The sequence below is a fragment of the Anastrepha ludens genome, chromosome 5 (genome assembly GCF_028408465.1).
Source record: "Anastrepha ludens isolate Willacy chromosome 5, idAnaLude1.1, whole genome shotgun sequence".
Taxonomy (NCBI): Eukaryota; Metazoa; Arthropoda; class Insecta; order Diptera; family Tephritidae; genus Anastrepha; species Anastrepha ludens.
In genome coordinates this window covers 121,091,339-121,116,842 of record NC_071501.1, presented here as the reverse complement: position 1 = coordinate 121,116,842, position 25,504 = coordinate 121,091,339, and the positions used below count along the sequence as shown (strand labels likewise).

The window sequence follows — 25,504 nt, the reverse complement described above, 5'->3', positions numbered from 1 at the left end:
TCAGTCGATCATGCAAAAACAAAGGAAGAACGCAGAAGAAGAAAAAAAATTAAGAAGAGGAAAAAAACAAAAGCAAATACGAGTAAAAAATAATAGAAAATTGTATCAAAAGAGTCCACAAGCAAAGTGAAAACATTTTGTTGTGGTTTTGTGCAAAAAGTTAATGCCAGTAAACTTGTGACCCTTTTTCTTCATAAGCAGCAATAAGGCATCGCTTAAATTTCAGCATACTTTGAGTGAAAAGCTTTTAAGTGGCTTGTAGCAAAATTTTAACAAACAAAATTTAAAAAATTTTGCAACAGATTCAGTTAAGTTCCCTAAGTTTCCGCAAACTTTACCTACATGTAGTGGCATTCAATTGTTATTGTTTTAGATGTATGTGTGTGCATGCATACACTGAAGGACCTAAAATTACCACTTACATTTATTTAATTTATTTTCTCTTTCCTTACTACCTCTTTTCACGAGTCAAATGCCAACTGTGCGCCACTGCAATGAAACTGGCAAAACAATTCGTGCAGTACCCAGACGGTACCGCACAGCTTGAATGGCAAACAGAAAGTAAAAAGTAAGGAATAAAAAATAAAAAAAATATTTTAGACCACCCACAAATGCAGCCAAGTGGATTGGATACAAATGCGGATATATTTGCCTGTCAGACAAATGTCACAATTGACAATAGAGAGGAAGAGAGAGCGCAAAAGTGAAAAGGAAAAGGAAGAATAAGTAAATAAAATCTGAAAAAAAGAAGAACAGTTCTGACATACAAATTTTAGGTATAAGTAAAAAAAACTAAAAAGAAATCAACCTGCAGCGCAATAAAAGCATACAATGAGGCTAAACTCGGATCAATACATATCAAAGCGTTGAAGAGCACAGCCGTAAAATGGTGTTAACTGAAGCATAGAGAGAAATTAACTAGGGGAAAGTGTGGAGGAAACTCTTTATTGGTGAATGCTTATGGAAATTGCGCACATTTAGCAGCTGTTGGCAATGAATTCAACATAGTCGCATGCACATATTTATGCACAAACGCGCCTGCAAGTATGTTAACTTTCTCCAGTGACACTTTTATAAGCATATCGCTGCTACTACAAGCAGCTACGAAAAGTATTTGCACAAATATTTGAACTCATGCAATTGACGGTAATTTATGTGCGTCCCTTATGGCTTCGAAGCACATAGCCATTGAATTTTTGTTTTAGAATACTCGGCTAAGGCAATGGCCCTACGGCACAGACTTTTTTTTTCACATTTGATAGGTATGAAGAGGTTAGAAAATTGTAGAAGCTAAAATGTGCTTAAAATATTAGGATTGCATTTACTTTCGTTATCAAAGGGGGGAAGTAAGAATTCTAAATATTTGGCATGTGCACATGCGAATGTACAAATAAAATTCTGTATAGATCTTAATTAGTTTCATCTGTCCGTAAACTATTGAATATAAGATTTTGCTGGTACTAAGTAATTCTATTATGGATTTTGTTTAAAAAAAAATGATTGTGTATTTTTAAGCGTGAAGTTTAAAGCTATAAGTTTAAGGGTTTAAATAGCATACGGTCACTCTAGCCAAAAATTCAGAAATTAGTTCCTCGAGAAAATCAAAAAATTGATTTTTTGTAAAAATAGCAGTTTCTAAGAAAACTGTAACAAAACATGTTTTTATAGCTTTTTATTATTTCCAAATACAAAAGAAACTATTATTTTAAGTATTTATTTGAAAAATTGAAAAAAATTATTAAAAATTTATGAAAATTATTTTTACAAAATCATTGAATTAACCTTAGTTCATTGCCTACAACTTTTATTGACAAATTTTTTTTTGTGGATGACGACCGAAAAAAGACTGAATCACGCTTCGAGCTGCTGATGAAGCTCAACAGGTACCATAGCAAAGAAATGAGAGCCAAGATGCCATACGCTCAGCCCCGTGGAAGCTGGCAGCTGTGGAGAAGGCGCTGAAATGGTTCCTCCTCATCCTCCATACAACTGTTGCAAAAAGGACTAGAAGTAATGCCGGGTCTCACAGCATGCTATCACGCGGACAGTGTCCAGACAGGCTACCCACAAATATCGAGAACTGAAATTTGTTTGTGCTTTGATTCATGAATGCGGAGATCTAAGGTTCTGACTGCATTCTCAAGTTTGAGAAAATCATTTTCCAAAGCTTTTTGTTATCCTCCAGGATATTAGATTGATGTCATCCGCGAAAGCTAGAATTTACGGTGATTCTATCAATAATGCTCAAATATAACATCAATTTTCAAAAGAAGAAAAATCGAATTTGATTTCCGTTAAACAAGGTGCACACCCAATTAACTGCACCTGCCTGAGGTTCCATATCACTGCAACGAACTTACTGTCTTTTAAACGCACTGAGTAATTACACATTTGTTAGTCAGCTAAGGCACTGAATGGTTCCAGCTCCATAAATACGGTTATCTTTCCTTCTCTTGGCAAAGTCAATGCTTTGTATCCCAAACTGACCAGTGATAGCTTCAAAATGTATAGAGAATGAAAATAGACTCATCCACTTGTTTAAGGGATCTTAAAAAAATAGATGACATCTGAGATGGTTCTATGCTCAGCTTTAATTTCATTATTTCCTTTCATCTCCAGCAGTGGCGTACGTAGTGCCCCTTTTCTGCTTTATTTCTCCACCACTTTTTTTTTAACTTTTAGTTTCTGTAAAGAGCGATAGAAAATAACCTATTCTCCTTTAAGCATCGCGAACAGTAACTGGCAGTTCTCTCAGAAATTCACACACACCTTCTTCCACCATTTCTTCACCATTCTGACATACACTGTTGTTTTCGTACTCGACACCTACATATATGTAGAATACATTCGGCTACGGCGGCCGCACTTGACTCAATACTCACCTAATTTAAGTAACTGTGTCTGCTCAGACATTAAATTGTGTAAAGTCCAAGAATTTAACATGTAACTCTCCCCACATGCATATGTGTACACATACATATACACGCACTCTTGAGTTTGTATGAACCACTCCTGCAACCAACGCTAAACTGCCAATATGTCCAGAGAGGCACATAAATTTAGATGGTTTGCACAGACTAATTAAAAGTGCTTGCCAACGACAAAAGGTAAGGTGTAAATGGCAAAGTGTCTCGACACTAAAATGAACAACAACAAAGAAATAATAAATGGAGCAAGTAACTAGGACACTTATGTGATCAGTGGGTGTTTGCGTTGGCGCTCTGTGTGATGTGCTGTCGTGAGCCAGGTAGACTCAAAAACTAGTAAAAATACGTAACCTTACATTTTGCGAGCGGATTGCTGGGATTAGTAGGTGTAATTTTCGGAATTTTACTGATCCCGGAATTTTAGGGATATGGATTTGGTAATTCCGGGGTCCCGAAAACAAACGAAGTGTAAAGTTTTTGTATTTATAATATATGTTAGCGAATTATTTTTAGAGCTTAAATTACTCCTTGTTTCGATTAAAGTGTATTAGGCAAAAAAATTAAAGCATTGAAATTTTTTTTTCTCCGAACTTAATTTTTTAGGTATTACATGTAAAGCAAGCACTTCTTTATTTAAGTGGGCCCTCGCAGCGTGGCAGCGATTTATTCTTAGCTTACCTAAGCACTTGAGAAACACCAACTTCCGTTGGCTGAATTGTTGATAGAAATTGAAACGCTCTATGTTGGCCTCTATCCCCAAACATAGAAAAAATGTCAATTTCCTTAATCAAAACTATATCATTTCGGCGTAATGGATTCTGAAATATCAAACAATGTTTGCGCAAAAGAACATATCGCACCCTAAATACAAAAGGTCACATTTCAAAATTTTCCACACTCGAGCTTGACTTGTTTACAGTAGCACAGAAAACAAACTATGTAACATATCACGCTGAAGTTTGCCATGTAAGCTTATAACAGTCCTACCAAAAAACAAAAAATTTATTTTTGCCATATGTCATCAGCGGACCGTTTTATTGATAACGTCTCGTTCATATTTGAGTAGAAGGTACATTTTGAGTTGTGACCCTTTTGTATTTAGGGTGCGATATCTCAGAAATGATAACATATTGATTTAGCTTTCTTTGCTGCCCGTAGAAAAAAGAAATCTTTCTTTGGCCTTGATATGTGTTCTATTTTTATTTTCTTTTATGTTTTTTATTTGTCTTATTTTATTTTATTTTTTACTTATTTTAATTTTATTATTTTTTATTCTTTTTTAATTTTGTTATATATATACTTTAAGATGCCATTTTACGAAGAACTAATGAAATACTATAAAAAAAACAATCTCTTCGCACGTATTATCGCTCCTAGTCGGATCATAGGGCGGAAACAAGGATTTCTGTTACCCGTCAAATACATCATTTACGACTGTGCGCTTCCAAGTTTGTCATGGGCGTCCTCTGCACCGCCTTCTTTGTGACTTCTATTGAAAAGGCATTTTGACAACATTGCCGTCTTCTCTACTGAAAGTACTCCCAATGCAGTTCCATTTTCGTCTTTTAGTTTGAATGTTGATTGGAGACTGTTCTTGGTCAAAAAAATACGGCATATAAATCTAAGGTATTTGTTGATAAATTTTTGAAGACGTCTGCTTATCAGATCCATAAGATCTTCTCCATAAATGTGCAAAAAATCATACAGCAGATTTTAACCTGGTCATATCCATCAGGCTAACTACTTTATGTGACAGTCATTTCTGGCTGTTATTTTTTTGCACTCTAAAAACACAATTCTCCGCCCTATACAAACTCCGCTGTTTTAAAAAAGGTGCTGCCAAGGCTGAGAGTTGAACCAATTTTGCAAACTCAGCTTTTCTTTTCTCAAAAAGAAGTATTTTTGTGAGGAAAATTTGCTCCTGATGAAAAAAGTTATGCTCAACAATCTTGAGACTTGAAACGACTAGTCGCGGGATTCTAAGAAAGCAAAAATTAAAGAAAAACGGGATTGGCATCCCTAGTGCACACCTACGTCACTTTAAACAAAGGCGATATGCTCCCTCGGCTGCGTAAATGACACTGTCGAAAGAATAGCATAGAAAAGTCGTAAGTCGCAGGTTAAGTTAGGTGTTTGTGGCAGTCAGCTTATAATAGTCAACTCACTAAGACCCTTTAGGTCCATTGTGGTTGCTCTGCATAACACAGGAACCTCAGTGTTTATTTATTATAGAAACATTTAAGCGCTCTCATGAAACGTAGGATAGGTTTTATCCCCACACTGAATAGTTCCGTAAGAGAGTCAAAAGAGTATTTTCCTAACAACCTGGCTCTACTCCTAGCTAAGACTGGACAAGGAAGACTACTAAGGCTAGAGAGGAGTTGTTCCTCTGTTCTTCCTCTTCCTCGTCTCTACAACTTCTGCAGTATTCTAGCCTAGAAGAGTGCCTACCTAACAGCCAATGACCGGTATCACAAGCCACGACCTTCGCGATGTTCTCTCTTGAGATGTTGAGCTATTCTCCTGACTTTGTCCCAACCATTTCCGGTCAAATCAGCCTGATTGTAACACAAGTATATTCTTCTTTCCACGGCCTATTGGCCTCCAGGAGAATATTATTTTTTATGCTTAATTTGCAAGTTGCCATAGGAATTCCAGTGTTGTCTCTGTTTGCAGTGAAAGATTAGTACCCTTTCTGGGTAGCTCATCGGCCTTGCAATTTCCTTAAGTTTCTCCCAAATAAGACTGCCCCTGAAGGCGGTGCTAATATCATTTAGAAATGCCACGCATGCCATAGCAACCGTAAGCCGTAAGCACCAGGCAGATGTGACAATCTATCAGTAAACAACGCTGGATCCTGGAGCATATTGTTGCTTGTGGAATGGAGGCATTTATTTGACTTTATTTATTATTATAATTTTACGATCAGCTTTTCTAATTAACTTTTCAGATTTGAGAATTCATACCCTACTCCTCCTTTGGACCAGTTTGAAACCACTCATGCAAGGTGCTTCTTAGCACCGATGCTTCTATGAGAAAGCCGGATTCAATTACTGTATGGGGTGCAAAAGTTTATGTGTGTTCATATGTACTCTTGTGGGAGTGACATATTCAAGCACCCACATTGCACAACGCAACCAACCTGGCTGCACTCCACAGGAAGAGGAAATGATTGCTGGTGCAAGACGCAAAGTTGCACTGCCTCCCACATGTTTCGTATATGTATGTATGTACGAGTATTTATGGTAGTATGCAGCTTTAGCTTTGTTTGGATTCCAAATATTTTGTCTGCTCTGGCGCCTCGGTACGAACATCGAAAGTCAATTATGCGAAGCTAAGAAATACGATAGTGTAGCGTAGTGTTGTAAGCGGAAGAAGGCGATACAAGTAGAGTAAAGAAAGCGATTGAGTGTGGCATGTTGCACTGGTTGTAAATTTTGCTGGAAGACGGTAAGATGTCTGGCGTGTATTTGCGCACCACTCCGAATACTTTACGCTGCAGCAGTGATTTGCTGATGGCGCTCTTTGCAGTGCGGCATTATCAGTGGTAATAAAATGGCACACAGGAATAGTTTTCCCTTTCTTCAATGCAGTAAAAATAGCAAGCAAAATAAAATAAAATTTCGATCACAATAAACTAAAGAAGAATTTTTGATTTGTATCCCTTGGAGAAACGTACAAAGGATAGGAAAGAAAAACAATATTTTTATTGCTTTTAGGTATACATTTACAAAAAATCGGTTAGTGAAGTTCATAGAGCACTGGAGGCATCATCGGTCCGTATTTCTGTCGAAATGGGGAAAGAGCTGCCTTTGGGGTGAACGGCGGGGGCTATCAAGCCATGTTGACTGAATTTTTGTTTCCAAAAATTAATCAGATAAACATCGACGTCACTGGGTTCCAACAAGATGGCGCAACTTTGCGCAACAGTGTGCTTAGCAATCATTTTATTGCACCATTGACGTCATACGACCAGATTTATTGGAAAAAAATGCATTCCAACAATATATATGTTTTTTATTATGATTTTAAATTATTAAGCTCTTAAAAGCCAACCGATGGATGCACTGATATCTGGTTTTGTCGTAGGCAAGCAACCATCAATGCACGATCAGCCACATTTCTGAACAGCGAGTGGGCTTTTGATATCTTTTTCGATGTTTTAAAATTTAGTAGATATTAAATAATTATTTTGTGTAGATCCACACCTCTTTATTCCTTATAAAATCGGAAGGGAAGCACTCCGACTATTAGAACCAAACCAAATCTGACTGAGGAAAACTTTTTTCCGTTGTTAGATACTTATTTTATTAAAAAGAGTAGTTTTATTTTATTTTAAAAGAAAGTATTTTTTGATTAATAAATTTAAAATTAAAAAACAAAGTATTTTGATTTAATTTTATAAAAAATTTCAAATGCCGGCACTGGGTTCAAATAGTCCGAAAAGGGTCAAAAACCGTTTTTCGATGCACAGCAGAATATATTTTATAGTACACGATATTTTCTTGCATTTTATGTAAAAAATTAGCACACCATGTGAATAGATTGTAATAAAAATATGGAAAAAAATTTAAAAGAAAAATTGAAAAAAATTGGAAAAAAATTTAAAAAAATTGATAAAAAAATTGGAAAAATAATTGAAAAAAATTGAAAAAAACTATTAAAAATATTGGGAAAAAAATTTAAGAAAAGGCGAAAAATAATTGTAAAAAGTTTGAAAATATGGGAAAAATTTGGAAAAAAATTGGAAATAAAATTTGAAAAAAAGTTGAAAAAATAATTTAAAAAAATATAACATAATACATAATTAAAATAAATATAAAATAAATTAAAATAAAAAAAAAAATAAAAAAAAATTAAAAACAAATGTTTGCCCATCCTTTTGTGCTGCTTCAAAAAACACACCATAAAAACATTATTAAATATTTTAAATTTTGCTTGAGAATTTTCGCAGATGAATATATTTTATAGTACACGATATTTTCTTGCATTTTATGTAAAAAATTAGCACACCATGTGAATAGATTATAATAAAAATATGGAAAAAAAATTTAAAAGAAAAATTGAAAAAAATTGAAAAAAAAATTATAAAAAGTGGAAAAATAATTGAAAAAAAATTGAAAAAAACTGATAAAAATATTGGGGAAAAAATTTAAGAAAAGGCGAAAAATAGTTGTAAAAAGTTTGAAAATATGGGAAAAATTTGGAAAAAAATTGAAAATAAAATTTCAAGAAAAGTTGAAAAAATAATTTAAAAAAATATTATATAATAAATAATTAAAATAAATATAAAATAAATAAAAAGAAAAAGAAAAAGAAAAAGAAAAAAAAAAGTTGGCCCATCCTTTTTTGCTGCTTCAAAAAACACACCATAAAAACATCCTTTAAATATTTGGAATTTTGCTTGAGAATTTTCGCAGATACTCTACTGGCTTATAGTTGAATGTCAAAAATTGCTCATGCTTGTGCACGGTGGTTGTATATGGGTTAAACACCGCCCAGGTTCGAAACTCCGGCATCAAACACCAAATGTTAAAAACAGTTTTTTCTCATAGCGGTCACCTCCGGACATGCCATGGCAAACCTCTGAGTGTATTTCTGCCATGAAAAAGCTCCTCATAAAAATCCAACTGCCGTTCGGAGACGGCTTAAAATTGTGGGTCGCTCTATTAGTGTAACAACATCAAGACGTACACCACTAATAATAAGAGTAGCTGCTCGCCCAAACACCCAATCAAGAGTGTAAACGCCAATTATGTTGTATATAGCGGTATAACCCCTCTTAATTCCTACCTCTACAAATCTACTTCTAAGCACTTCTCCTAAATCACTAATTTTTACATTGTTGCCCTGACATGAAATCCTATGGTAAATAGTAGCAAATAGCCACAAAGCACGAGCCGCAAGTAAATAACAACGATTGCAATCAACAACAGACACTTCCACTTCCAAAGCAACTTCATTAACGGCAACAACAATAGCCACTCACCACACAAGCTGTTACACACTGAAACAAAATTGCTCGAAAGCTAAAGAGGCGCATGTTGCTGCATTGAGTTAACCTGTCAAACGAACCTGTCACAACAGCAAATTACGGAGATTCATGTACAAAATAGCTTATGCAGTGCAGTGCGAAAATGCTAGTGCTGACGGCAACATGCTGCTCCTGCCCCTGCTTGCAACATTGACAAAGCTGAATGAACTCAATTGTCAAGTGGCCAGAGCAAATGTCAGCCACGCTATTGCAGGCAAAAGACAACGATTTATATAAGCACTAAGCTGGAAGGCACGCACAAATGCACATCTTGTGCGCCGCCAAGCCAATGACAATTTTTGGCTGGTGCATACGAGCAGATGGGCGCCGATGCCCTTTCATGACATGAAACCAATTTTCGTCATGCTTCAGTCGAGCGCAGCCCATTTTATTCTGAGAAGGTTACCTCAGCAGAGTTTATTTGCGCGTGGCTATCAGACAAGGGGTCATGGATTCGATTCACAGTTTGGACAACAAACGATAAAATGATGGAAAAAGTTTGGTCAGCAATAAAAGTGAAAAGCAATGACAGACATCCGAGTGAATTTCTGCCATAAAAAGCTACTCCTAAAAACCATTCGCCATTCGATAGCAGCATAAAATTTCAAGTATCATTAATTCACTATCAGCATAAAAACGCACACAATAAAAGGGAGAAGCAGCTCGGCCAAACACTTAACAATAGATAAACCAACTGTACAGCCTTGCGCAGAAGTTAGGGGCCACTAGAGTACAAATGAATTATGACGGATTTACTTAAAAAAAAATAAACTATCTATGTTCTTTTATTTTATTTTATTAATTTATTTTTTTAGATAAATATTTATAATCGAAAAGTGGATAACCGGACAAATTCCAACCACTCGGTCAATATACAGTGTGAAGCCCAAAATAAGCAAGACTGAGCTAAAATAGAAACGGTAGCAACTTTGTTCTTATATCTTCGAGTTTATTTATTCAAAATAGTCCCCGCTGGCCTCGATACACTGTTTTTCGTCATCTAAAAGCCTTTCGAAAGAGTATTTCAGTTCATTGACCGGAATGTCCTTCAGGATGTCTGTACAAGCCTTTTGGATGGCCTCTGTGGACGCAAAACGTTTCCCTTACGTGACCAAATGTAATTTTTCGAATAGGTAGAAGTCACAAGGAGCCATATCAGGCGAAAACGGTGAGTGTTGGATGGTTAAAATGAGATTTCTAATCAAGAAATCAGTCACAAGAATGGATCGATTCAGAACAAATTCGATGGATGCAATACAACAAATGCTTCAAAACGTCAAGATAGAAAGTTACATTGACAGTTTGGCCCATTAGCACGAAGTCCTTGTGGGCAGTTCCCTTGGAATCGTAAAAACACATGAGCATCGACCTGATTTTTGACTTCTCCACATTTTTTGGGGGGTGCCTCATCAGGGGCCTTCCATTTGGTACTTTCACGCTTAGTTTCAGGTTCATGTTGGAAACACCACGTTTTACCACCAGTACAGTATTGTGAAGGAAGCTCTTGTCTTTTCTCGCCTCTTTAATGAGGTCTTTCGACTGTTAAATTCTGAGCAATTTTTGGTCCTCAGTTAACTTGTGCGGAATGAAACGTGTATAGACTTTCATAAACCCAAATGATCAGTTAAGTTGGGATATATGGGTAATACCCAAGAACTATAGAGATGATTCAAAGGATTAGAAAATACCGGTAGGGTGGCGATTTATAGACTCTTTGCAAATTCCCAGATTTTTTTAAGAATCTTTGCAGTTTGTCGAAGAAAAGCGAATGTAATTCGCACATTCTCAGTGCATCCGACTCAAAAAGACACCATCTTAGTTCAGCAAAATCCTCCAAACAATACCAAGAGCGACGTAGAGTATATAGTCCCATACGGGACCGTAGATTATGTAGACCCCTAATTAGACCTTTCAAGGCACGTAGCTCACTTCTTTTCTGTCTGAGAAGGCATTTTGCTATCATCTTGTCCGGCCTTTCAGGAAAGAACTGGTTACTTTTCAGGTACCAGTACGGCGGCAACGGTTCTCATACGCTTTATTAATTACAGTCTCGATGCGCCCAACTGTTTCCACTAAGCATTTCATTAAAATTGGTAACGGTTCAATTGACATTCGGTAGAGAACTTAGCAAAAGTTGAGAAGTTCTAAGTTACCAAATCAAATAGACACTTTTGGACAGTTAATGCCGATCGCCAACACTAGATTGTGGCACTGAGAACAAAATAATTTTTTCTCAGACAGACAGCAGAAAAGCTGTAGATAAGTAAAATTTGTGTAAACTGGTTGAATGACTCAAAATCCACTTTCAAGGCCACGACCTAGAATTATACCAGAAGATAATTTCTCCCAACAGCCAGTTCTACATTACCGAATTTAACCCTCCGTTGAGCGCCCGCATCTGGCCAGACTTTTTCGACTTTGGAGGTGAATTTAACATATTTCTATTATAGCTAACGACTTGAGCTTCCATGTAGCTTCCTAAAATTTAATTTTCTTTCAATTTATTTACGTCCTTTTAAAAAGGATCCTCGAATAGAACGAAAAAAGGTGAGACCCGGGTGCCCAACCGAATGTTGAAAAAAATGTTGGCAATTGGCAGGTTAAGTTCGACTAAGGACTGACAATTCAGCAACTTTCTTAAAAATTCGTGAGAAATGCAACAACAATGAACCAAATACACCACTAAATCATATTGTGCATATTGTGAACATATTTTCTTTTTGTTTTTGCATTAATTTACGCTACAGCTGCTATATTCTCCACAGAATGTCCAGTTTTCGATCAGCCGGTTCCTGCTCTACCCACACCAGAACCAGTGTCTTGAAATTTTTTCACCAACCTTTGAACTGTCGACGCATTCACATGATTATTTCCACCAATAAAACTAGGAATTTCGGGATATTTTATTCTCAAAGATCGGCCATTTCTATAAATAGTTTCAATCATTATAACGCGTTTTTCTAAAGTGCAACATTGTACGAGTACATCTGTCTGCTCAACAAATGTGAATGACAACATAAAAAAAATACTTTGCAGGAATTATTCACTACTGACATCTAGGCGTGGTTTTTGAAGTACCCCTTACTTATGCAGTGTCTTAAACTTTTGCGCCGGACTGTATGTATATGTATATGAAACCCACCTCACTGCACTGCTAGTTGGTCGACAATCCGTCACGCGTAGCGCACACCTTCGCCATCCTTACCGCTCAAACTCATTAGCGGGTCCTGCAAGCACCACCACCTTACCACAAACACTTATGCGCATAAGTGAGTTGGAACGCGTGCACCGAAATGCTGAAACGTGATAAAATCGCGCGCGTGATTGAAATTCACCAACACTGCCGTGTACCCACCCAAGCATAAATTTATTGCACTACCTGCGCCAGCATAAACTACGCATACTCATACTTACCCTATTATCTGGATTTTCTTCCTTTCCTGTGCATATTTTACGTCTTTTACACTTTTCGTGAGTTGCGAAGAAAAATAGTTTTTCGACAGCAGTTTTTGTAACTCGCTTAAAATTATTCGCGCTTGCTGCAACGTAGTTAATAAAAGTGAAATGTGAACAGTTGGCAGCCGCTGCCAATGCCGTCACTGTGTGTGTGTGCAGCAAACACTTCATCTCGTTTAACTTTAAATACATTGTCATTGCTGCACATTAAGAGCTGCGCTCCTTCACCCACAATTTCCTTTGCACATTTCCCAAGTTCCCTTCACCTTAGCGCAAGTTTCATCTCCGCTTTCGCTCTTACATACCTGGGTCGTAGCTTATCTTAGGGTCTATCGTGTACGCTCCTGCTGCTAAGACTTTATAGTAAAGAGTAATAAAGAATGCAATATTTTATTGAGCGCATTTAGTGATGCGCCAGTAACAATGTAGCAGTGGAGGGGTTTCCAACTCAATTCCCACCCACAGATAATTTCCTTACCCCAGCACTTTTGGTTAATGCTAAGTTACTGTAAAATATTTCTCATGTTATTTGCCATTGTTTACGCTGTTATTCTTGCCATGACAACATTACCGACTTTTAATGGAATTTGCAGATAGTGAAGCTTTTGCGCAATTAATGCGTATAAAAATTGGTTGCGTAGGATGAGTATTTGTTCTCGTTAATGGATGAAAATTAATTTTAAGTGAGTTGCTGCTTTCGTCTATTCTTAGTGCAAAATAATGTTGATTTCTACTCTTCCACTTAACACACTTGGTGTTACTATGAATAGCAGAGTAAGCGAAAATGTATCATCTAAAAATGTTTGGGTCACGTATACAAAATATACATTGAACATTTAGGTATAAAATAGATTAAAAATTTAAAAAAAGTTGGACAATATTTGTGGCCAAGGATATGTCAGGCAGTATTTGTACCAAACGTTTCAAAGTTAAGTTAATAAAATGGTGAAATAAATATTTTTGTGTAGATTTTTGCACATAGAATCTCTCTTGCCAACAAGTGCTACTTTGGACTAAGTAGGCAATTGAGTAGTAAACTCCTCTCTCGACGAACAAAACTAACACTCTACAAGACTTCGTACTAACGTATGGCGCAGAAGAACGGACGATGACAACATCCGATGAAGCGACGCTTGAAGTGCTTGAGAGAAAGATTCTGCGTAAGATTTTTGGACCTTTGCACGTTGGCAACGGCGAATATCGCAGACGATGGAACGATGAGCTGTATGAGCTTTACGACGCCATAGACATAGCGCAGCGAATAAAGTCACGTCGTCCGAATACAAACGCTCCGGCTCTGAAAGTATTCGATGCGGTACCAGCTGGTGGTAGTAGAGGAAGAAGAAGACCTCCTCTGGGTTGGAAAGATCAGGTGGAGGAGGACTTGGCTTCACTTGGTGTGTCCAATTGGCGCCGGTTAGCACGAGAAAGAAACGACTGGCGCGCTTTATTAAACTCGGCCAAAATCGCGTAAACGGTTATCGCGCCAATTAAGAAGAAGAAGAAGGTGCAATTGTACAATGCTTCTAAAAAATCAATAAAAAGAGAATAACGATAAAACGATTTTTTATTGAACCACAGTTTTTTTCATGTTTGATAATAAAATTTATTTATTCTTTATTATACGTTTACAACTCAATGAATATCTTACTAATTATTTTTAAATTTATCTCTCATTTCAGGTAAGCCTAATCATCATTTGATGTGTGTAAAGGTAATTTTTTCCTAATAATATTTACCTCACCGCCAAAGTACTGCTTCAAACCTTATACCAATAAAGGAGAAAAAAACTCGCTTAGGAGAGTTACTATGATATCTCTTTTCTATAGTTTTACGCTGTAAATTTATCAACTGTGTACGTCCAGCTGTTACTGAACGGAACTAAAATTTTACAAATCCAAAATGTTGCACCAAGCATCCTTGTCTTTCACAAATAAACACCATTTCTTCATGATTATCTGCTTTATTTTCATTTCATTGTCTCAGCCACTTTTCTTAACTAATTGAATTTTCGCAACAATTAAATTACAACACACAGCCAGGCGCATTTAAGATATCACAAACACATATTTTATTTCCAACAAACCTCTGTCAACTTAATGATAAACTGGCCACGGCGTAAAACTAATTTCACCAAATTAACAAATTTACCCACGAAATCTGCTCTCCTTGTTACGCCTGTCCAGACGATCCCAACAACGCAGCTGAGTCCACTTTTTCGTTGACGTTCGGTGCACAAACAATGCGACCAAAATGATGCTCACCGATTTAATTAATAACCTTATAACGGTGCGTCTGTGACTGTGATAATAAAAATGTTGGAGAATTGCGGAGAAATTAAAACTTATTAAGGACTTTACTAACAACTTTTGCACTCTTCCACTACTTACGCTCTGGCATTGAGCACCGCCACAGGTAAACTTAAGCCAAAAACAATACCTTCGTAAGCGGCCAACGAAAAGGTGGCATTCGGGTGCAGCTGTACGCTGTGCATACAAAGAAAAAAGTAATTATGATTTAAATGTTTTCAATTCCACATTTTGAATTATAGTGGAGGTGGGGAAAGCGTTAATTTAAGTAGTTAATCTGAGACAAAGGTTTATTGTATGGAAAAGAAAATATGTGGGACGAAAGAAATTGGCTGATAGAGAATGATTAAGCAAATGCAAATAATTGGTGGAATAGTATAAAGCAATATGAAGTAATAAATTATCATAACATTTTTTTCTGGTTAATTGTGAGGCACAAAATCAGACAAAAAATTATTTCTGCAACTTGCTTGTGTATAAGTAATATTTTATGTAATATTTTTCGAAATATTTTTTATGCTAATTTTTTTTCCTTAATTTTTCATAAAAATATTTTTAATTAAATAAAATTAACTTCATAAATCAATGTTCCAAACTTTGTGTAAATTTCACAAATATTTAATAAATTTCAAAAAGTTGTCATAAGATTTTCAACTTTTTAATCAGTACGTTTAGAAAACTTCTGAGTATGAAATTTTAAAGCTCATTTAATTTTATAGTAATAAAGTATAAGTGTAAGGTCGCTCAAAACTATATTAGCTTTATTTTATTTTTTTTTGCAAACAATGTTGAGCATTTTCTTCCTTATAAAGCTTGTGTTTTGCGTCAAATAATGAAGAGGCTTCATTTTCGAAGTTAAATGGGCAGTGATTGGCATTGTGGGGATATAAACTTAGATCTCAACTCAGTTAAAATTGCTTCAGCGTTCATCGCGTTATCAGGAAGAAGAAGATGAAGAAGAAGCTTACGGTCTTGCGAAAAATTCGCCACGAAGTGAGCTGAATGATTTGCAAATTCTGCTAACGGCGTGAAATTCACTGATTTGCTTCCCTGTTAACTGGCGCACTTCCGGCAGCAATTTATTTATTTTTCTGTTTATATTTCATAGTCGATTTTTAGGCTTATAAAGGGTGGTTAAGTTTCAAGGGCCGGTGTTGATTTTGAATAAAATACAATTTTAGCATAGCATTTCTCTTTATTATAATAATATTGGTATGGCTCAATTACGTACGAAACAAAATACCGGCCTCGGCGGCACACCTCCATCCGATGGTCCAAATTTTCGATGGCGCTGAAGCATAATTGAGGTTCTATGCCGTTAATGTGCCGAATCATCTCGTCCTTTACCTATTGAATTGTTACTGGCTTATCGATGTACACCTTTTATTTCAAATAACCTCAAAGAAAGAAGTCCGACGGTGTCAAATCATATGATCTTGGCGGCCAATTGACATCGCCGTGACGTGAGATTATTCGGCCACCAAATTTTTCGCGCAAAAGAGCCATTCTTGCGTTAGCTGTGTGCCAAGTGGCGCCGTCCTGTTAAAACCACATATCGTCCACATCCATATCTTCTAATTCGGGCCATAAAAAGTTCGTTATCGTCTCACGATAGCGAACACTATTCACAGTAATAGCCTGACCGGCCTCATTTTAGAAAAAATGCGGCCCAATGATGCCGCCAGCCCATAAACCGCACCAAACAGTCTCTCTTTGTGGGTGCATTGGTTTTTCGGCAATCACTCTTGGATTATCATTCGCCCAAATGCGGCAATTCTGTTTATTGACGAATCCACTGAGGTGCAAAAGTGCCTCAACACGAATCACGAAGTGCGCGATATGCATTTTGATTTGAACGCTCGTTTTCATAATAAGCCTGAATAACTTTAACGCATTACTCGATTGTGTATCTTTCCATGGTTCAAATTGAATTAGTCTGAAATTAAAAAATGTCAAATGAAGTGCAGAAAAAAGCTTGACCTTTAGGTGTGGTTCACATTTAATATCGGCACTTGAAATTTAACCGCCCTTTATTAAAAACGCAGAAACAAATATTATTAACAAAAATATTTAATAAAAAATAAAATATTAAAATTGTCTATACTTTTTATTAAAACTTTAAATTTCTTACTGAAAAATATCCAGCATAACTTTGCACTACTATTGATAGTTAATGCGTTGGGAATAAGGATGTCGAACGTAGGAAAATTCAGTCGGTCATATAAACACCGAAAATGTAACCGACAAATGCTAGGCAGACACAAACGTGGGAAATCATCAGTGGATTCATGGAAAACATACTCCGAATGAAAAAGCGGGACCTGGACGCAGGCCCACAGCCACTGATCTTGAAATGAGAAAGATTGAACGCCACTCTGAAGTAATGCGAAAGCGATTCCAGAGTGAGCGACGGTTCCAATTGAAGGGCAGTTCTTTAGACCCATGACCTACCACTGCTTTGACGGTAGCTTTGATGATGCATTCGGCGGATTAAACCTCCTCATACGCGCAAACACAAAGCAAAAAAAAAATATTGAGATTCAGACAGTAGTCAGCAGTTGCTTTAGTAAAAAGTGGAAGAGAAATTAGTCTGCTGGTGATGATTTGAGTTTGCAATTATGTATAATTTCATTTAAGTCAAAAGCCGCAGTCGCTAGTGCTGTTCTTCAAATAATATGAGATTGTATTATTGTTTTTTTTTTCTAAATAATAATAAAAATAATTTCCAATAATTCATATTAGAGAACGTAATAGAAACAAGTTTTTCAATAAGTATTTTGATTAGTTGCATACACAGGTGGTCACAACAATAACAACACAATCATTTTGCTAAACTTTTCTATCTTAAGGGGTTACATACGTCCAGAAATTTCCAGAAAGTCGATATACTGTGAAATTATATTTCAGAATATTATAGCTTCTACAGCCCATTAATTAGGTAGAGAGCGGCCCGCACGCTACTGTACCTCAAACTTTAAACTCGTTTTTCTCGAAACTACTTTTTCCGGCACGGTCCGCATGATAACTTATACACTTTTTAATATTTTCCAATGCAGTTTTTTTTTTAAATATTCGAAAGTGTTTTCTCTGTAGATTTGATTTTTGATATTTTTATTAAAAAATTGTATATACATAAAGTGTGACATTTATGACGTAAAACGCATATATTTTTTTATTGCCGTGAACTGCAAAATTTTTCGAAATTCAAAAATCCGGCTTGACTGAGTATAACTACGACTTTATTTTACAAGATTTTTTTACTTCTTACAGATACATCAACATGTCAAGGAGAAATGATACAGGCCCGGGGTACACTTTTTTTCATTGTATTTGGGTCACGTGATTTTTTATATACGCATTTTTGTAAAGAAAAATTAAAATAATTTTGTTTAATTAAGTTTAAGTACTAATAAACAATACATAAATTTTTCTTATATATATTTTTTTATATACAATATATTTTGTTATTGCTATCTATTCTAAAAACAGCTTTTCTTTTAAAACTAAATATTTAATATTATTTTTTGTATACAAAAAGAGGTTGTCTGTAAAGTCGGTTTACTGACGATAGTTTAACGTGACAACATCATAAGAAAATACTGAGTAAGGGTTGAAATTTTCAAAACAAAATTTTAATTTTATTTGTTTGATAGATACTTTGTATGGATATAGAGGAGGAGGTAAATGGAATTGCAATGGAATAGGTCAAGTTACATTTACACAAACGTGAAAAATGACGAAACATTTATCAAATTCATGAAAGATATGTTCAATTTCGATTGTGCATCAGACGTTAATAAGTCAACAAAACTAAGAGGCACCATCATCGATTTGCCTTTTTCAAGACACTTTACACTCGAAACACTCCCTTTCATTTCCTACTTTTTCTATCATCGTCCTATTCTCAACAGAGAATTGGTTCATTACCATGCACACAGGAAGAAGGCATATGCAAATACAAGTATGTGAATTTATATACCTACATATGCGCATATACATACATATATATGCTCACTCAAGTAGGACAGAGCCAGATGTCGAATGTTGCCGAACGCGGGGGCCCATTGTGCTCTTTGTCGTTCGTTCCGCGCTCTCGCTTGCAGTTCAAGCACATTAGCTTACATTTGCTTGCGTACGGAATAGATTCGTATATTTAATATGTTCATATGATTTGTATGCATCTTTACATATAGATTTGTTCTTTTTGAAAATTGCGCTAAATTGTATATGTATATGCATGTTTATATACATATTAGTATACAACATATCTTATAAGGTATATGGTAAATATTACCATACATTTTTTCCTTCATATATAATAAAAAAATTAATAATAATAACATTAAAACAACAGGTATTATTAACAAACTTGGCTTTATTTTAAATTCTTCAAGTAAATCAAACTAATAATAATCAATAAGAAGGCATATGCAAGTACAAATACGTGAATTTATATATGTAATTACATATGCGCATATACATACATATATACGCTCACTTAAGTAGGAGAGAGCAAGATGTCGAACGTTGCCGTTCGTTTGCTTTGTTCGTTCCGCGCTTTCGCTTGCAGTTCAATTAAGGTAACGACAAATGAGCAAGGTAACGACAAATGAGCAAAGTAACACTAATGAGCAAGGTAACGACACAACGACAGCCGGCTAAATCGAATTATAAGACGTTATCATGTTAAAAATACTACAAAAACCTTAATGCACAAAGTTTCATGTTTTATATAAAATTCAAAAAACCTCTATAGGTGCGCAACTAAGTTCCCGCTGTTTGTCAATAGATGCCGCAAGCAGTGTGTGCTAGTCGATTCTAACATAACCTAAACATCATAAGCCATTCTTAGACATATGGTAAACAAACTGCTTCGGCACATTAGTGATTTTGTTTTGGTATCATGTCTGATTTTGTGCCGTCATTTGCGGAAAGTGTTGATTTTCCTCTTTCGTTCGAAAAAAACGGCGGCTGAAACGGATCGAGAGCTACAAAAAGTTTGTGGAGATGCTGCTTTAAGTGAAACTACATGCCGAGATTGGTTCCGTCGCTTCAAAGACGGTGATTTTATTGTTGACGATCGTCCGAGGGAATGAAGGCCAAAAACCTTCGAAGACGCTGAATTGGAGGCATTGTTCAATGAGGATCAGTGTCAAACGCAGTATTAGTAGTTACCCGCCAATCCATTTCCAAGCGATTGCATGCTTTGGGAATGATTCAGACACAGGGGACTTGGGTTCCTTATGAGTTAAAGCCAAGGGATGTTGAACATTGTTTTTCCGCTGTGTCGCCTGTGAACAACTGCCCCAGCGACAAAAAAGGAAGAAAATCCTTCATCGCATCATGACGGGTGATGGAAAATGGATTCATTACAGCAATCCAAACAAAATAAAGTCATGTGGACTGCCTGGTCATGCTGCTACGTTGTCGCCTCGGCCGAATATTCACGCTGCGACGGTTATACTATAGGTATTTGGTGGGACCAAGTAATATAGGTGTTATTTATATTATTATGAACTATTAAAGCCAAGCGAAACTCTCACTGGAGATGGGTATCGACTTCAATTGATGCGATTGAACCGAGCATCGCGCGAGAAGGCCCCAATACGTGGAGAGGCATGAAAAAGTGATTCTACAGCATGACAACACTCAGCCTCACGTTGCCACACCCGTTAAGACCTACCTGGAAACACTGAAACGGGAAATCCTACCCCACCCGCCATATTCTCCAGATATTGCGCCGCTCAATTATCACCTGTTCCGATCGATGGCGCATGGTCTAGCTGACCAGCAGTTCCATTAATATGAAGACATCAAAAAATGGCTCGGTCCGTGGGGAGCCTCAAAAGATGAACAGTTTTACCGCGACAGTATATGAGATCTACCAGAAAGATAGGAACAAGTAGTAGCCAGCGATGGGCAATACTTTCAACGATTCACTTGTAATCATTTTTTCAGAACAAAGTTGTATTTTCATCAAAAAAAACAGCGAGAACTTAGTTGCGTACCTAATAAATTTTCGTCAGAATTTTTAGAAAAATTCTAGATTTACAGTTTTATAGCCCATTCAAGTTTAATATAATTTTGTTCAAGTCTAAAGTGACTCGAAGGAACGCTATGGTTTATAAAACAAAGTATGAAAAATTTAAAAAAAATTTGAGCATTAGTTCAAAAATTGGATGAATGGAATGAATTATTACACCCTCAACAAAAAAAATTATCAAAAATGCAAATAAAGTGTGGTTAAGTTTCAAGGGCCGATGTTGGTTTTGAATAAAATACAATTTTTTAAGAAATTATTGTCACTTTTCTTTATTATATTAATATTGGTATGACTTAATTACGTATGCAATAAAATATCGGCCAAATGGTCCAAATTTTCGATGACGCTGAGGCATAACTAAGATTCTATGCAGTTAATGTGCCGAATTATCTCACCCTTTACCTCTTGAATTGTTGCTGGCTTATCGACGTACACCTTTTCTTTCAAATAACCACAAAGAAAAAAGTCCAACGGTGTCGTTGGCGTTTAGGTGTAGTTTACATTCAACATCGGCCCTTGAAATTTAACCACCCTTTATACACGCCCATAAACACAAGTATCAAAAAAAATTCGTTGGTGAGTCAATAATGGGGAAAATGCATTCATATTAACTATCACACAAAGCGCTCCATCAAATTCATTCAAGGCATTAACTTCATTTCAAATTTGCTGCCACTAATGGGGGGCATAAAAAAGACGGGTTGTCTTAAAAGCCGTAAATCTGTGTCACTGCTTAAACAAAAATCCGTGAGTGCAGCATTGAATTATCCTCAGCCGGCACTTGATGTCAGAGGAACATGGCTTCCAGTTGAAGAGCAGTAATTTTATGTAGTCATTTAACAGTCAGAAAAATCAGTTAAATTAATCTTCTTTGAAGCAATTTGAGTGACATTTGCTGCCACGTAGTACTTGATACAAAAATAGGGAAGAAACTGCACTTAAGTCATAGAAAATACAGCAAATGAAAAATTATCACCGTAGACATGGCGGAGTCACCGAAAAACGCACAGACTCACACACCGCTGGAGGCCTTAAAGTGCGCTAATGTATTAGGACTTAAGTGCAACGTATGTAGGTATGTTTGCGACACTTAGCCTTTTTACTTGTCGGCAACACTTGGCTAGCTGCCAAGCCTTCGGCAAGAAGTTTGACGTCATCAAAACCGACACACGCCGTCACTTTGATTTGCTAACAACTGCAGATTGTTTTCGTAGAAAGCAATTTATTAAACATATTAAAGGCGGAGGTGGGGTTGCGCACCAGCTGGAACCTCAAAAAACTGAATACATTAAACTAATTGCTGGCCAATGAAAACAGCACAAAATATTTAATGACTTTTAGGCCACAAAATTAATTTTGACTGCCTTCGATGCGGCAGGTGCAAAAACATAAAATTATACCCAGACTCAACAACTTTTAATTACCCATCAGACTATAAATGACCAACTCATTTGATTTAAAATTTTACATGATTTTGCTTTTATTTATTTCATGCATATACATAGCCTGTTAAATCAATAAAACCCATTCAATTGTTCGTGACGATAAGCGGAGATTCCAAATAACCTATAAATTAGATATGTAAATCATTCAACCGATCATGCAAACGAGCCCCTCATAAGGCGCCAGGGCTAAAGCGTCGGCGGGCAGCGCTTTACTGCAAGGGTACAAAGGTTGTGTGTTAGTCAGCTGGTTGGTTAGAATTAGGAAAAGTTGTTGCAAAGCAAACTCACCCAGCCTCTTTAGTGGACAAGGAACTAGCAACCAACACAGTTAGCTTTTGCTGGTATTTGAGATCAAAAACTGCGGTCAAATTTACAGCGCGCGCGCGTGGCCCAATGTTGATGACGGCTAGAACGGAGCTATCGTCTGGAACTTCCCTGTAAGAAAAAATGTGGATGTTCATTTTTGAAGCGATTTTTTAAAAGTTTGTTCAATTAAATATACATAAAATAAAAAAAATTAAAAAAATAAAAATATGTATAACAAATATAAAAAACGATATAAAAAATATTTGGGATATTTATTTCTAACCGAAACTTTAACGCACTTAAAAATATATTAAAATTTATTTTTTATAAAAATTTATTTATTTTTTATAAAAATTTATTTAAAAAAATGAAAAGTTTTCAATTACCTTTCAATTGCAAGAATATCGCGATCGATTGCCTCGATTTGTAAGCGTCCTCTGCTGAGTGCCGGCATCTTACGCATTTCGGTTAGCGCCTTGTAGACCAGGTAGTGACTTCTTCCGGTTGTCTGCTGCTTGAGATTAAAATTTTTGTAGTTGGGATGCACAGGCATCCACGTTCTATCGGCGCCTGAGAAGCCTAAAAGCACGCATATTGAGTAAATCTGGCACTGCAATCCGTCCGGCAACTTTACCTGCATTCATTAGAGAATCCCACTGGAAGGGTGTTCGCTCGGGGTCACGAGACAGCTGCCTGTATTTGGCACGCCCAGCATTGCGTGCAAGTGGATCGAAGGTGTTTTCCCAGCTAAGATCACGATAATCTTGCATACCAATTTCATCACCCTAAAAACGATGCCAAAAACAAAGTATTAAATTTGCTCACATTCAAGGTATTGCAATAAGCAACAACAACTATGTTCCACACTTACATAGTAAGTTACCGCCACACCAGGCAGAGTCATCATTATCATGTGCATCGAATCGATGCGCTTTGGGCCGAGACGTGTTGCCATGCGCGGATTGTTGTGATTGCCCATGACCCAGTTGGGAGTGAATCCACGCGGCATGTATGTCAACCACTTCTTTACAACGAACACATAATCACGTGCATCTGAGTGCTCATTCAGTGTGATCAAGTTTAGGTTGAGTGGAATATGCGCGCCCTTCTTGCCATCGCTGGTTTCGTAGTACTCCATCGACGTCTTCACGTCAGCATAAGCATCGGTCATGAGAACGCGTGTGGGGCCACCATTTTTGCTAGTGTAGTCATCCAGCAACCTGCGCCAATGTTGCACCATTTCGATAGTATCGGGCTGTAGGGATAATATTATGGGTAAGTCCGCGACTTGTGTTAAAACTCATTACGCATACCAGATGTTTGGTGTAGATGTGTGCGGTGTAATCGTAGCAATTGGTGTCGTCGGTTTTGCCAGTGCGTGGTTCATCGCGCAACTGTTCATCTTCGAACAGATAACCGACTGAATCCATGCGAATACCGTTAACGCCTTTTTCCAACCAGAATTTTAAGACATCATCGATGGCTAGAACTACTTTGGCTTCACGGTAGTTTAGATCAGGTTGTTGTGATGCGAATTGGTGGAGGTAATATTGGCCACGTTTTTCATTCCATGTCCATGCGGGGCCATAGTACAAAGATTGCTGTGGAGTATTAGAACAAATGTTTAAATTGTGCAAATTTCAAACGGCACTAAATCTCGTTGCATTACACACCCAATTATTTGGTGGCATCCGTTCACCTTTCTCATTCATTTTGGCATCAGCCCAAATGTAAAAGTCTTCATAGCCGCTTTCGCGGTCGACGGACTTCTGAAACCACCCACTTTGATTTGAGGAATGATTTGGCACAAAGTCCATAATTATTTTGATGCCTGCAAGCATAAAAAAAAACAAAGTAATCTATAAATCCGTTGCACACACAACAGTATCAAAGATTAACAGTTACCCAAGAGATTCGCTTCCGTTATTAACGTTTCCAAATCTTGCATTGTACCGTATTCGGGCTGGATTTTTTTTAAATCAGTTACGTCGTAGCCAAAATCAACCATAGGAGACTGGAAAACGGGGCCCAGCAAAATGGCCTGAATTCCAGTCTCAACGAAATATGGCAGTTTCATGATTATACCTGCAACAAATAGATTTTTTTTGTTGTTTTCTGCATGCATTAACAAATAATATCTCTCATTTTTACTCACCTTTGATATCGCCGATACCATCGAGTGTAGTGTCCAGAAACGAACGTGGATAGATCTGGTACAGCACCATACGCTTCCACCAGTCTTTCTCCTTGTTGTCTATTATTTTCGCTGTATTAGACTCAGCATCAGTCTTGACGTTTGTTTCCGTCTTTGAGGGCTCATCATTCATTGTATCAGACACCTCTGGCCTTGTTTCCTTAGCTGCTGCCCCCGTCTCGGCAGCGGTAGAGGTTGTGGGTATTTTTAACTTCTCCGCAGCTTTATCGTCAACAGGCGAGCTGGGCGTTGGTGCAACCGCCGCATCTGCCAACATTTGCGCTCGCTGCACCAGCAAGCAAAAAGTGAAAATCAACAACAGGCCTTTGAGGCCCAAACAACTTTTAAACATTATAACGAAAACCTATATTTCTAAACCCGAAAACAAAATTTAATACAAATACTTAAAAACAAAAAACTTAATTTTATCACAGCTCAAAACTTTGGATGTGTATATTTTTTTTGGTTTTTTGTAAAAATTTTATGTCTGCGCTGGGATATATGTACGTTAAGACACTTGTCTACAAGCACAGCACTTTAGGCTAGAGCCACGTACAGACAGTGGCGCAATCACCTCGGCGCACGCCTTTAATAGTGGCCGCCATTTGCGACCCAGCTGCACGGGCATGTATCGATCCCGCTGCTATTCAGCCAATGTCACAGTGCATCGTTGCGCACATAACTGCTTCCATTTACTTATAAAAAATTCGCAGGAACTACCGTTCCGCTTACTTGAACTGTAACAGAAAGGACTTCTCACTTCGACATCGCCAACAACACTGACCATATG

At 36.9% G+C, this 25,504-nt stretch overlaps 2 protein-coding genes across 2 annotated transcripts in view; one reads left to right on the top strand and one right to left on the bottom strand.

Moving 5' to 3' along the window:
- Positions 1 to 11,785, top strand: part of LOC128864871 (uncharacterized) — a 138,990-nt gene extending 127,205 nt beyond the window's left edge. Inside the window, exon 3 of the mRNA XM_054104629.1 lies at positions 11,709 to 11,785. Coding sequence (XP_053960604.1) covers positions 11,709 to 11,785 — 77 coding nt within the window. The remainder of the gene's footprint in view (positions 1 to 11,708) is intronic.
- A 10,434-nt stretch (positions 11,786 to 22,219) lies between these two features.
- LOC128862869 (maltase 2-like) lies at positions 22,220 to 25,296 on the bottom strand. Its single transcript, XM_054101650.1, has 9 exons — positions 24,676 to 25,296; positions 24,426 to 24,605; positions 24,194 to 24,351; positions 23,834 to 24,121; positions 23,392 to 23,775; positions 23,155 to 23,305; positions 22,907 to 23,099; positions 22,503 to 22,649; positions 22,220 to 22,426 (listed from the first exon to the last, which is right to left on the bottom strand). Exons 1-9 carry the CDS (start codon positions 25,064 to 25,066, stop codon positions 22,360 to 22,362), a joined length of 1,959 nt encoding a protein of 652 aa, XP_053957625.1. The 5' UTR covers positions 25,067 to 25,296; the 3' UTR covers positions 22,220 to 22,359.
- Positions 25,297 to 25,504: the final 208 nt, after the last annotated feature.

Coding starts and splice junctions, on each gene's coding strand:
- LOC128862869 (XM_054101650.1), bottom strand. CDS start 25,066: ATGTTTAAAAGTTGTTTGGGCCTCAAAGGCCTGTTGTTGATTTTCACT. Junction 23,306..23,391: donor GTGTGGCGGTAACTTACTAT/GTAAGTGTGGAA, acceptor CATCGTTTTTAG/GGTGATGAAATTGGTATGCA. Junction 22,650..22,906: donor GATATTCTTGCAATTGAAAG/GTAATTGAAAAC, acceptor TTTTTCTTACAG/GGAAGTTCCAGACGATAGCT.